This window comes from Betta splendens, chromosome 10 (assembly GCF_900634795.4).
Source record: "Betta splendens chromosome 10, fBetSpl5.4, whole genome shotgun sequence".
NCBI lineage: Eukaryota > Metazoa > Chordata > Actinopteri > Anabantiformes > Osphronemidae > Betta > Betta splendens.
In genome coordinates, this window is record NC_040890.2 from 10,849,925 (window position 1) to 10,861,390 (window position 11,466).

General features: G+C 47.5%; 2 protein-coding genes and 1 long non-coding RNA gene across 5 annotated transcripts; 1 reads left to right on the plus strand and 2 right to left on the minus strand.

The window, feature by feature from the left end:
- Nucleotides 1–20: 20 nt before the first annotated feature.
- LOC114863995 (fructose-bisphosphate aldolase B-like) lies at nt 21–2,637 on the minus strand. Its single transcript, XM_029164583.2, has 9 exons — nt 2,481–2,637; nt 1,750–1,862; nt 1,453–1,664; nt 1,324–1,378; nt 1,049–1,209; nt 896–979; nt 626–800; nt 357–556; nt 21–229 (listed from the first exon to the last, which is right to left on the minus strand). The coding sequence occupies exons 2-9, from the start codon at nt 1,859–1,861 to the stop codon at nt 134–136; spliced, it is 1,095 nt and encodes a 364-aa protein (XP_029020416.1). The 5' UTR covers nt 1,862; nt 2,481–2,637; the 3' UTR covers nt 21–133.
- Nucleotides 2,638–3,798: 1,161 nt separating this feature from the next.
- LOC114863985 (E3 ubiquitin-protein ligase BRE1A-like) lies at nt 3,799–11,457 on the plus strand. Of its 3 annotated transcripts, none has more exons than XM_029164571.2 (22): nt 3,799–3,938; nt 4,346–4,526; nt 4,629–4,697; nt 4,805–4,903; nt 4,991–5,138; nt 5,233–5,418; nt 5,529–5,644; nt 5,838–5,984; nt 6,089–6,163; nt 6,242–6,361; nt 6,486–6,665; nt 6,744–6,879; nt 7,020–7,141; nt 7,343–7,499; nt 7,665–7,983; nt 8,227–8,344; nt 8,479–8,628; nt 8,715–8,927; nt 9,142–9,267; nt 9,382–9,522; nt 9,629–9,733; nt 10,702–11,457. In XM_029164571.2, exons 2-22 carry the CDS (start codon nt 4,356–4,358, stop codon nt 10,876–10,878), a joined length of 3,075 nt encoding a protein of 1,024 aa, XP_029020404.1. In that variant the 5' UTR covers nt 3,799–3,938; nt 4,346–4,355; the 3' UTR covers nt 10,879–11,457. The 3 variants fall into 3 exon arrangements, with proteins under 3 accessions (XP_029020404.1, XP_029020405.1, XP_029020403.1); XM_029164572.3 differs by having other exon boundaries at nt 3,812–3,900; XM_029164570.3 differs by having other exon boundaries at nt 3,830–3,983.
- On the minus strand, nt 6,881–10,672 carry LOC129604723 (uncharacterized). The gene is made up of 2 exons (XR_008695886.1): nt 10,116–10,672; nt 6,881–10,046 (listed from the first exon to the last, which is right to left on the minus strand). It is a non-coding gene; the product is annotated as an uncharacterized LOC129604723 (long non-coding RNA).
- Nucleotides 11,458–11,466: the final 9 nt, after the last annotated feature.

The following is an 11,466-nucleotide window of genomic DNA, read 5'->3' on the forward strand; positions in this document are numbered from 1 at the left end:
ACCGCAATAGACATCAGCACTACTTTGGTCAGTTCATTTATTGGTTTCATGAAGTAGAAGAATCGTGGTTCAACATCGAGGTCTTCCTCTGGCGCTTGGTCCGTGGGCCTTTTGTTGTTCACATGTTGAGCGTTTAATAGACGTAGCTGGCAGTGTACAGAGACTGTGTGGAGGCCTGATCCGCGGAGCCAGAGGGCTTGTACTCCCCTTTGGAGGCCAGGCCATTGATCTGAACAGACACAGGGTAAAGGTACAGTGTTAATCATCAACGACGCCGCGTGTTGCATTAAAGCGCTCATGTTCTCGCCATGTGCTGATGGGCCCATTAGAGGCTCTGTCTGGACAGCCTTTCGTACCTTGGCTCTGGAGAAGAACGCGTCCTGCGCAGCCTTCTTGTTGGCGGCTTTGCCCTGCCAGGCGGCCAGAGCGGAGGCCTGGAGTGCGCGGCCGTAGGAGAAGGTCAGCTTCCACGGGCGATGGAGCGGCACCCGATTGATGGCGTTCAGGTTGACGGAGGCCTCCTCCTCGCTCTGACCGCCGGAGAGGAAGCAGATGCCTGCGAGCAGACGGGAGCCGGTCAGCTACGGCGGGACAGCGGCTTCCGGGCGAAGCCCCGGCGACTCACCGGGAACGGCGGCGGGGACGGTGCGCCTCAGGGCGGTCACCGTCGCCATGGCGACCTGCTGCGGGGTGAACCTCGTCGGGCAGGAGTGTCCGGCGGTGACCATGTTGGGCTTCAGCAGGGTGCCCTCCAGGTACACGTGGTGGTCGGACAGGGCCTTGTAGACGGCAGCCAGAACCTGCAGACGAGGCAGCATCAGGAAGGCGCCCGCACGTAGGCGCCGCGAGGTTCAGCGCCCGCACGTAGGCGCCGCGAGGTTCAGCGCAAACCAACCTTCTCTGTGACGTACTGGCACCGCTTCAGGTCGTGGTCTCCGTCGGGCAGGATTTCTGGCTCCACGATGGGCACCAGGCCGTTCTGGAGGATCGGAGGAGCGTTAAAAGCCGCCGGGTGGGTTCACCGCGCATTGTGACAACAGGTGCTCACCTGTTGGCAGATGCTGGCGTATCTGGCGAGGACGTTGGCGTTCTCGCTGATGGACAGGGGCGACGGGCAGCCGTCGGAGATTTTGAGCACGCATCGCCACTTGGCAAAGTCGCAGCCATCCTTCTTGTACTGGGCGCAGCGCTCAGAGAGGCCATCAAGACCTAGAGACAGGCGCTGTTCACGCATTCGTCCGTAGCTCATGCAATTTTTACACATCAGTCTCTACAGAAACCGCATTAACGAGACCTTTGCAGGATCTGCAGAATCCAGTCTACCTTGTGTGGTTGTCTCCGCGTCCGTTCCATTCAGAGCAGCTGTGCCTTTGTCCACCTGAGGGAACGGAACACAGGTTTAACACAGGTTCCAGGGCACGCGTGGGCTGGGCTCGAGCTCCGCCTCCTCACCTTGATGCCGACCACAATGCCTTGGTCCTTGATGACCTTGGGGAACAGTTTGCCGCCATCAGATTTCTGGTAGAGCGTCTCGTGGAAGAAGATGACGCCGCCGATGCTGTTTGAGAGGGAGGCGTCGGCAGAGAACAGGAGGTCGCGGAAGCTGCGACGGTTCTCCTCGTTGTTCTCCACCTTGATGTTCTGGAGACGCTTTCCCATGGTGCCTTGAAGGAACATGAACCAGCGCAGTTGTGCGCGCGATACAGCAGACGTGAGACCAAACAAAAATGCCTGAAGCCAGAAACTCACCTGTCGATTCATCTGCAGCTAGGATTCCCTTTCCTGGAGCCACGATCCTCTGAGCGATGTCAGAGAGCTCCTTCTTCTGCTCCGGTGACAGGGATGGGAACTGATGAGTCATCCTGGAGGACAGAAAGGTATTTGACGGGAGTTCAGACGCTCATCAAGACGCTGAACCAGTCCTACACAGGGAGCCTTTTACTCCAGCCGCTCTCTTATCTTGCGTCACCTCTGTAAATATTTGCTTCAAGGGTTGAACTTTGGCCTCCATTCAGACCAGTTCAGTCTCATGTGCACAAATAGTCAAAGGAGCTATTATTCAAGCATTCAATATAAAAACAAAGCAACTAATATCAACAGTAAGACGCTTCATGGACATTATCTGTAGCACATATGCACATGATCATAAACAGCAGGATGTGTTTGCACAAAGCAAAAGCATAAGTAGACAAGAAGCTGCACAAGTCAAGGTTGCACACCCAGTGACACACTGCGAGCTCACAGTAAACACACCAGGAAACTAATGCGCTCAAACCCCGAACCCCTTTAAACGGGAGCGTCCGGACTTCAAGACGCGCTTATGTAGTTGCACAAAGACACTATTTAAAATGTGAAGCATATTTGCAACATTAGTTCCAGAAAACGCCCAAACATCGGGACCACCTTCGCTGGAACCAGTTAAACAAACGACATTCGCTTTTCCCAGATAACATAAAAGTTTTCAAAACTTGAAATCTTACTTGAACGTGGTATTAAACAGCGACGACAGCGCAAACGCCTCTGCAGCTTCCCAGCAGTAATTGGCTGATTGAGAAGGCCGAGACGTGCGCACAAAGCGGCATTTATTGCGTGGCTGGCGCTGTGGGAGGAGGCGCGGGGACGCGTCGGGGCGTGCGTCGTCCCGCTGAAGCAATTGGCCCGGTCACACAGATGGGGCGAGGCCCGCGCACCCTGCGGTGGACTTTAGGACCACATGTGAGCGTGGGGTCGCTGGATCACAATGCGTTGTCTGGAAAACGCTATCGACAAGATCCGCGTCCACGCACGCATCACGCAGCGTCAGCACTTCCGCGGTGAAATGTAATGCGAGAGCTCGATCCGCTGCGATGTGGTAATTCAGGTTCCCCGCCCCCCTTTGTGCTGTTGTTTACTGCACTGGTTCTCCTCACAGAATCTGCGAATCAAACTATCATTCATAAAAAAGGCTTTAAACGCATCCATATCTGGCATTCTCACCAATTTACACCAGGAAATCTTAATTAGCTTGAATTGCATTACACTAACACTTAACTGATGTTTTTTAACCCACTGCTGTTTCCTGCACTGCTGGTCCAAGTAATTAGCTGGAAGCAGAGTATATGTTTGTTTGAACATATCCTCTGTGTCCAGTTAGTTTGGACCTTGTCTTTCTGTGTTAATCCGTCACACTGCTTATCAACCACGTCACGCATAACCAGTTCACGTATTGACTGTTGTAAGTGGTCAGTCCATGGCTGACCTCAGCTGATAGGGATATTTAGACTGATAGGCTGCAGTGGATCTCTGAATCACAAATAATGACAAACCAGCTTTTGCACAACCTGGACTCTGCACCCTGTGCAAAGTCCCCTTTGGTATTACTGGTCGAAGTTCAGTATTTTTACATAAGGGCCGAATAATAGACATACAGAGAACGTGAAGGGTTGTCCAGACACAGTTTACACCAAACAGAGGCAAAGAAAATACAAGTTAACACTAAAGGAATGATGGGTTGCCAGATAATTACTGCAATATTGGCAGACATGACAGCTTCAATTGACCCATGCATCTGTACAAAGTTGACAAAATGTGGTTTGTTTAAATGTATGTAGATACAGTATGTTATTCAGCTGCATTATATATGGTTGTCACTGCAAGTAATGGGCCTGTTTGCAATTTGCTGTGTTTTTATTGAACATAGACATCACACATTCATTGAGATGGTGGAAAAAGTATTGGCAGCAGCGTTTTAATAATACACCATGAGCATTGCTGCAAACAGTCCAGCCTAGACGTTATCGACTATTCAGGTCTTTTGAGAACATCCAGCCGGTCTCGGCGCTGCCCCTCCCCGCCGCCAGGGGGCGCAGCGCCGGCTGTAGGTGGCCCCGCCTGGATCGGGAATCCTTCCGTTTCCGAGAGGCAAAGAGACGCAACATCAACATTTACCGACAGATTCAGTTAATACCGTAAAACTCGTAACATTCAAAGCGGCGAGACTCCTAGTACGTGTAACTGTATGACGGCAGTTTTGCAAATTAAACGCATAAGTCTGCTGATCTAGAATTCTAAGCATTAGTCGTATTTCTGAGTGACGTTAGCTAGCGGCTAATGTTAGCAAACGGTTTTCATTGACCGATCAAAGCGGCTCGTTTGGGGTTTGCGATGCCTCAGCACATACTTCAAGTGCATTTCTTTCAATCGAATGTTTCGCATTTTGAGCACGGTTCATATTCTGGCCACTTCGCATATTAAATGCAACGCAGCTAGCATTACAGTGTGGCTAACTGACGCGCTCGCAGAACATTTCTGCATGTGAAACTGTCTTCTTCACCAGCCACATCTTCTACGGCTGTGCTTGTTCCAGGAGCCTGAGGATGTCGGGACAGAAGCGTCCTGCAGACCCCTGCGGTTCCTCGTCCTCCGGTGTGCCTCCAGAGAAGCGGAGGGAGAGGGACGGAGAGGACGGGGGCGCCGGTGTCAGCGCAGCTGCCAGCGGGAGCACCGCGGTGGAAACTGTCATCAAGCTAGGCGGGGTGTCCAACTCGGTGAGCGGCTCTTTATTTGCCCCACACGCCGGTAACCTACGTTCAACAACACGCGTGTAAAGTGTGTGCTGCTGTTTCATATTCGTTTGAATTGCTTTTCAGGAGGAACAAGACATCAAAGCTCTACAGGCTAAGAACCGAAAGTTGGGAGAAGCCCTTGACCAAAGACAGGTGAACTGCTTAACTGAGCTTTTTTTTTACAGCCTGTCATATGATTTCAAATCTGTGCTGCTTCCCCTCCTGCTTTTAGAAAGATTGGCTTCTTTTTTGTTTTACAGGTGATTGAAGATGAGCTGCGGGAGCGAATTGAGAGACTGGAGACCCGTCAGGCCACAGATGATGCCAGTCTGCTGATTCTAAATAGATACTGGAACCAGGTACAGACTGAATAGCTATGTTCAGATTGTCAGTACCACATCACTGGAATGTTTAAAAGTCCACTCCCTGGTTTCCTCTTTCCTTAGTTTGATGAAAATGTTCGATTGATAATAAGGCATTATGACCAAGCGAGCAGTGAACCTGAGAAGTCCCCATCAGCTGAGGGACGTAGCCTGAAACCTGAAACCCCAGAACCTGATGGGGACTCCAACCAGGAGAGGGCCAAGGACAGGGGTAAAGAGGAACCTGACACAGGGTCATAACATTTCTAATGAAATAATGATTTACCAGAAATCTAATTAAAGCTTTTTTTTTTAATGTCACACAGGCCACCAAGGGGAGACAGCCAACTCTTTTCTGGCTACACTGGCGAGTAGTAGCAGTGAAGAGATGGAGGCTGAACTTCAGGAGAGAGTGGAGTCCAGCCTTAAACAGGCCAGTCGGGTGGTGGAGATCTATGAGTGTCTGAAAAACACCGTAGATCAGCTGAAGGCAGAGCCGGATTCCGGAGCTGGTGAGATGAAAGGGAAAGTGGAGAAAGAAGTTATGAAATGGATTTGGGTTGAATACATCATATTGTTTGCTGCCCATAAAATCTGCTATTTTCATTTTCTTTTTTCCCAGAGGGCAGTCGATGGCAGGCAGCCTCCAAACTAAACTCCCTTTTGACCAGTGAAAATGAAAGGCTACAACAGTTGACTGAGGATCTAAAGCAGAAGCACAGTCACATGACCAGCGAGGTACAGTTTATTTTTCAGTTGATGGAACTGCTGAACCTTTTGATAAATATAACTTCAACCCATTGCTTTTACTTAAAATATTGTTTGCTGGTAACATCATTTGTGTTGAGTTTTTGTCAATCATGAGCCTCTGCTTTTCTTTGCTTTGCTTGAAGAAATGCATTGTTGTGTTTCTGTCCTCTGTCTGGTCTAGTCCCGGGCTCTGGGTCGTGCAGTGAACAAAGCAGACCAGCGTATCAGTGAGCTACAAGTTCTGATTGAGGAACTCCAGTGGGACATGGAGAAGATTCGACGTAGAGAAAATCGACTCAATACACACCTGAGTGACATACTGGAGAGGGTGAGAATGATGGAAATTTGTGTTGCAAATTCTGTCACTGACATTGTTATGTCAAAATGTTTAACTTTGAAATATGTTATAACCTTGTTTAAAATGCATCTCAGGTAACCAGCAAAGGCTATAAGGTCTGTGGGGAGGCCAGCAGTGTCTGTGGAACCATTACTATTAACAAACGAAAGGTAGGAATTATTCATACTGTTAAGTGTATACAAGGTGCAGTGTCAGAGGGGGAAACATATTTTTTTCCTCTACAACAGTTTGAGGAAATGAACAGCGAGTTGGAGGAGAACCGGGAACTGGCAGAAAACCGCCATGTGGAGCTGCAGAAGCTTCAACAGGATCTGCAGAATGTTGAGCAAGAGAATAACAACATGAAAGTACGTGGTATCTGTCAAAGATGCCTTTTAGTTGATTATTCAGTATTGGATTGTGTTCTGCGTTTTTGTTGTCATGTGGTTTTTTTTCCCCCCCGTTTAACTTCTTTGTTTTCCGTCCTTTCAGGCAGAGCTGCTAAGCCGAGCGGAAGGCCTGGTGAAAGAAACTGCAGAATATCGTTGTCTGCAGTCACAGTTTTCTGTGCTCTACAACGAGTCCCTAATCCTCAAGGCTCAATTGGATGAGACGCGTGCTCGCCTTAACACTACAAGAACAGCAAGGCTTCGACAGCTGGAGCACATGGAGGTTAGATTCTCCAGTGTGTGTATCAGTGTCTCCTACTGTAGCTTGTTTGTTTTTTCCTAATCTTGAGCCTTTCTGCAGAATGATGAAGTGGCTCTGCAGAGAAAGGTTCGTACAGAAGTGTTTCAGTTGGAGGACACGTTGGCTCAGGTCAGGAAGGAGTATGAGATGCTGCGCATTGAATTTGAACAGACTCTAGCTGCCAATGAACAAGCAGGTAACAAAAGAATTCTTGTTTATTCTTGTTTATGGTTTTGGCCAAGAACACAGTAAAGCTTCATACATAGTCCAACATTTTATTTTTTAGCATCTCACTATTGTACTGTTTTTATTCATGTGACTGCCTCTTTGTCTCAGGTCCAATTAACAGGGAGATGCGTCATTTAATTAGCACTCTGCAAACACACAATCAACAGATGAAGGGAGAGGTGGTGAAATACAAGTTGAGACTGAGAGAGGCCCAGTCTGAACTCAACCAGGTAGGACAGAAGTTCAGTTTATCACAAATTAACTCTACTGATTGTCAAGACTATCAGCTCCAGTTTGTAGAGTACTGCTTTTATATATGTAGTGCACAACATGACATTGTGTACACCTAATATAATGTTTTGGAAATTAAGTAACAGAAAAGGACACCAAGCCATCCTGAAACTTACAACATATGCCTGTTCCTGCCCTAGCTCCGAGCTTCAAAGGGCAATGCCATCCTCCAATCCCAGTCAAGCACAGAGATGGATGTGAAGGATGAGACAACTTCGCCCTCCATTCCTCCCATTTCTGGAGAACCTGCGGTTAAGACGGATCCTGATAATGGCTCCTCAACACCCAACAGCAGTGGTAATTAACGCTTTGTTAATTGACAATACAAGCTTAGGTACTATTTATTAGTCTGAAAGAAGTATTGATGGTATTTTTGAGCACTGTAAAGGAAGTGAAAACGGTAAAGTAAGACATTGAGATAACGTGAATAATATCTTTTTGACTTTGACTAATTTTCAACAGGCATCTCTGTGAAAATAGAGCAAGGAGCAGAACCAGAGGCAACAGTGAAGGAGGATGACAAAGAAGAGAAGAAAGAGAAGGAAGAAAAGAAAGAGAAAGACACTATAAAGAAAGAGGAGAAAGATAGAGAGCGAGACAGAGAGAGAGAACGGCCGACACGCATGAGTGGAAGCAGCAGCAGCAGCATGATAAAGGAAGAAAAGGACAAGCCTGGAAGTAGCAGTCAACCTGAGGACTTACCTGGAGAGCGCCTAGCTATGGTTGGAGGGTCCAAGAGGAAGGAGATGGAGCAGCTTAAGATCGTCCGAGCAGAACTCAAGTAAGACTTAAAAAGCTCAGTCTCGTTTTATCAACCAATTTCTTTTTATTGTTTTTGTAGAATCAGCAGCTTCTGTGGCTAATTCACTAGTGGTCAGCAGTGATGTGTTTTTAGAAATAGCAGATTAAAATGCTACTATTGTTTTCTTATTCAATATTTTTCTTCAGTCCTTTTAATTCTTCTGTTCTTTATTTTGGATGATAGTTGATAGTTTTATTAAAGTTCCTCACTGCGACTCTGCAGGAAAGCACAGGAGTCTCAGAGAGAAATGAAGTTGCTGTTGGACATGTACCGGTCTGCACCCAAAGAGCAAAGAGACAAAGTTCAGCTCATGGCTGCAGAGAAGAAGGCAAAGTCTGAGGTGATCTGCACATCATAGCATCTGTTCACATTTTAAATTATTGTCTGACTTGATATGCACAATGTTTGTTTTTGCCTTCACTTTCTTCTATCTGAGAAAGGCAGAAATATGTAAGTCTAATTTCCTTCTCTCAGGGAGAAGAGCTGCGACAAAGGTTGAGGGAGCTGGAAGAGAGGGAGAGAAGGGAGGGCAAGAAAATGGCAGATGAAGAAGCACTGAGGAAGATCCGGTCTGTGGAGGAGCAGATCGACATCCTCAACAAGAAACTGTCTATAGCCAAACAGGTTTGTCCAGCAGTTACTTTGTGTACTTGCACAAACCACGTTCACTTTTCATTTGACACGCTGACTCCTCTGTGCTTCCTCTACAGGAGGAGGACGCGCTGCTGAGCGAGATGGACGTGACTGGTCAGGCCTTCGAGGACATGCAGGAACAAAACATTCGCCTTATGCAGCAGCTCAGAGAAAAAGATGATGCCAACTTCAAGTTGATGAGCGAGCGGATCAAGTCCAACCAGATCCACAAGTTGTTAAAAGAAGAGAAGGAGGAGCTGGCCGACCAACTGCTCACGTTAAAAACTCAGGTGAGCCATGAGGCAACTCCACAAAGCTGAACCTGAAAAGAAAAATAAACCTTAAATATGCCAGGACACGCTGAAAAAACAATAAGTCTACCTGGTGCTCTTACACCCACTCATTTCTCTGCACTGTTCTGGCCAATACGTTTTCAGTTTTACCATAGACATTTTATGTTCTATGATCTCTAATTAGCTCTGTGATCTTAAAACCTTTGGTTAGGTCGATGCCCAGCTGCAGGTGGTGAGGAAGCTCGAGGAGAAGGAGCGCCTCCTTCAGGGGACCATCAGCACTGCAGAGAGGGAGCTGGCTCTTCGAACACAAGCTTTGGACATGAACAAACGCAAGGTACCATCACTCTGTAAAAACGAGGCACGGAGTCAAAGAAGCATTTAGCTGTTGCTTAAGCAGTAACTGTAATGACCCATTAGGCACAAATGAAGACCTCTTTTTGATCCTCAGGCTCAGGAGTCGGCGCTGTTGTCGGAGGAGGTACGAACTCAGCTGGAGCAGGTTCAGCAGAGACTCAGTCTGGTCAGAGAAGAGGTGGTGGAGAACAGCATCTCCAGGGAGAAAGAGTCCTTTAATGCCAGACGAGCACAGGTAAAGTTAAACAAATTAATAAGTGCACCCAAAAAACGTGTGTAAAAAAAAAAATCTTATAAAAAAATATATCAAACTGAGCCTTTTGACTTTAAATGTGTTTCAGGAGGACATTTCTAAACTGAGGATAAAGATTGAGAAGGCCAAGAAACCTGCAGAGAAAATCAGCAATGGAGACGACATCCTAAATGAAGAAATAAACGATTATAAGGTAGGTTTCTGTTGACCTGTTTGGAGTAAAATGGCTTTGTTGTGCTTGCAGTTAATGTTTTATTCTGGGGCTCTGCTTGAAATCAGATGACTTTCGAGTAATAGTGCCAATAAATACTACAATACCTCTTTATGCAAAAAGAGCCTTGAGACTAAAATTCTATGCGACTCCTCTGTCTTTAAGGCCTCCTTCCCCCATCCTCCTCTGTTCTGAGCCTATGGCTCTGGTGGAGTGGAGGCTTTATGCCCAGTTGGAACACAGCGTCAGGCTCCTTAACACCTTAGCCATAATCTCCCGCTGCATGTTGGGTCATCTGTGAAGTGCAGTGATTTAAAAACATGGCTTTTTGGGTAACGCTAACATAAAGATGTGTATATCGTACCTAACTGAAACCTCAGGGCCTGTGACTGTGGCCAGTGTAATTGAACCAACCAGTTATCATCTTCACTCTGATTTGCACCAAACGAGAGCTGTCGGCGCGATCACACTCTTTCCACAGGAACACAGTAAACCACTTAAAATTCCACCCAACTGTGGGAACATTCAGTATCACATTAAGTCACTGTCTTTGGAATCATGTCCATTAGATTTCTGTAGCTCAAAACGCAGGCCGGCTTTTAGATTACATTACAAATTACAGTGTAAAGTGTTCTTTATAATGAAAGGGATCCAAGGACAGCGTCAGCAGTTCTATTTCTGCTCTCTGGGTCGACTCCTCGTGGTCTTAAATGTGTAATGTCCACATTAAGCTTCATCATCAGCCTCCATATCACGTGTTGTGTTCTCGGTTAAGGGCACTAGGGTGTAAAGATCTGTCTCTGTAACAGCCTCACTGCTGCCCTAGATATGCACGTCCACTCATTATGAGCCACTCAGCTGAGGACAAAAATGGCTTCTCCCTTTGTTGTTCAAACCATGACTTGCTCACCCCCCCCCCCCCCCCCCCTCCCCCCTCCCTCCTCCCTCAGGCACGTCTAACATGTCCTTGCTGCAACTCTCGGGTGAAGGATGCGGTGCTGACGAAGTGCTTCCACGTTTTCTGCTTTGAGTGTGTGAAGACGCGCTACGACACACGCCAGAGGAAGTGTCCCAAATGCAACGCCGCCTTCGGGGCCAACGACTTCCATCGCATTTACATCGGCTGAAGCTTCCGCCACAAATTGTACTGAGAGGGGGTCGAGAAGTTGAGCGGCGGTACAAACTCTGCCGGGAGCGGCGCTCGCCGCGGCGCCGAGCGTTTCCCTCCCGAGTGCGTGCTGCCCGTCGCCATCCATCTACAGGACAGGACCCGTGCGAATCGCTCCCCATGAGTCCAGCCTCACAGGGGCCACGCCGACGCCCTGAGCTCAACGCTTTGCCTTTTCATGTGTTTTTTTTTTATTTTAAATATTGACTGAAATCATCTCCAGAATCTGCCTCACTGTGTTCTCACATGCCGTCGCAGATTCGTTAAGTTGGCATTTCTTACTGAGAGGTGTGTGAGTGAGTGAGTGCGTGCGTGCGTGTGTGCATGTACACAAACCATTAAAGCAACCAGTCTAAGAATAGATTAGTACACTGAGAAAGCAGCCTGCCCAGCACAGTGGATGCGTGTCACGCTGGTTTTATGTACATATTGTATGTCCATGTTTCTTTTTTTATTTGATATTTACCTTTTTTGGTCTCTTCGGAGACAATGCTGTGTATTTACTGTTCTACTAGTCATTAAACTGACATCAAAACCGCTTCGGCTT

Bases quoted from the DNA above. Each gene is read 5' to 3' on its own strand.
- LOC114863995 (XM_029164583.2), bottom strand. From the start codon at position 1,861: ATGACTCATCAGTTCCCATCCCTGTCACCGGAGCAGAAGAAGGAGCTC. The intron at 1,665-1,749 runs GTGAGTTTCTGG...TGTTCCTTCAAG, and splicing joins AGCTGCAGATGAATCGACAG to GCACCATGGGAAAGCGTCTC. The intron at 1,379-1,452 runs GTGAGGAGGCGG...CCGTTCCCTCAG, and splicing joins GCATTGTGGTCGGCATCAAG to GTGGACAAAGGCACAGCTGC.
- LOC114863985 (XM_029164571.2), top strand. From the start codon at position 4,356: ATGTCGGGACAGAAGCGTCCTGCAGACCCCTGCGGTTCCTCGTCCTCC. The intron at 8,629-8,714 runs GTTTGTCCAGCA...CTTCCTCTACAG, and splicing joins AACTGTCTATAGCCAAACAG to GAGGAGGACGCGCTGCTGAG. The intron at 9,523-9,628 runs GTAAAGTTAAAC...AATGTGTTTCAG, and splicing joins TTAATGCCAGACGAGCACAG to GAGGACATTTCTAAACTGAG.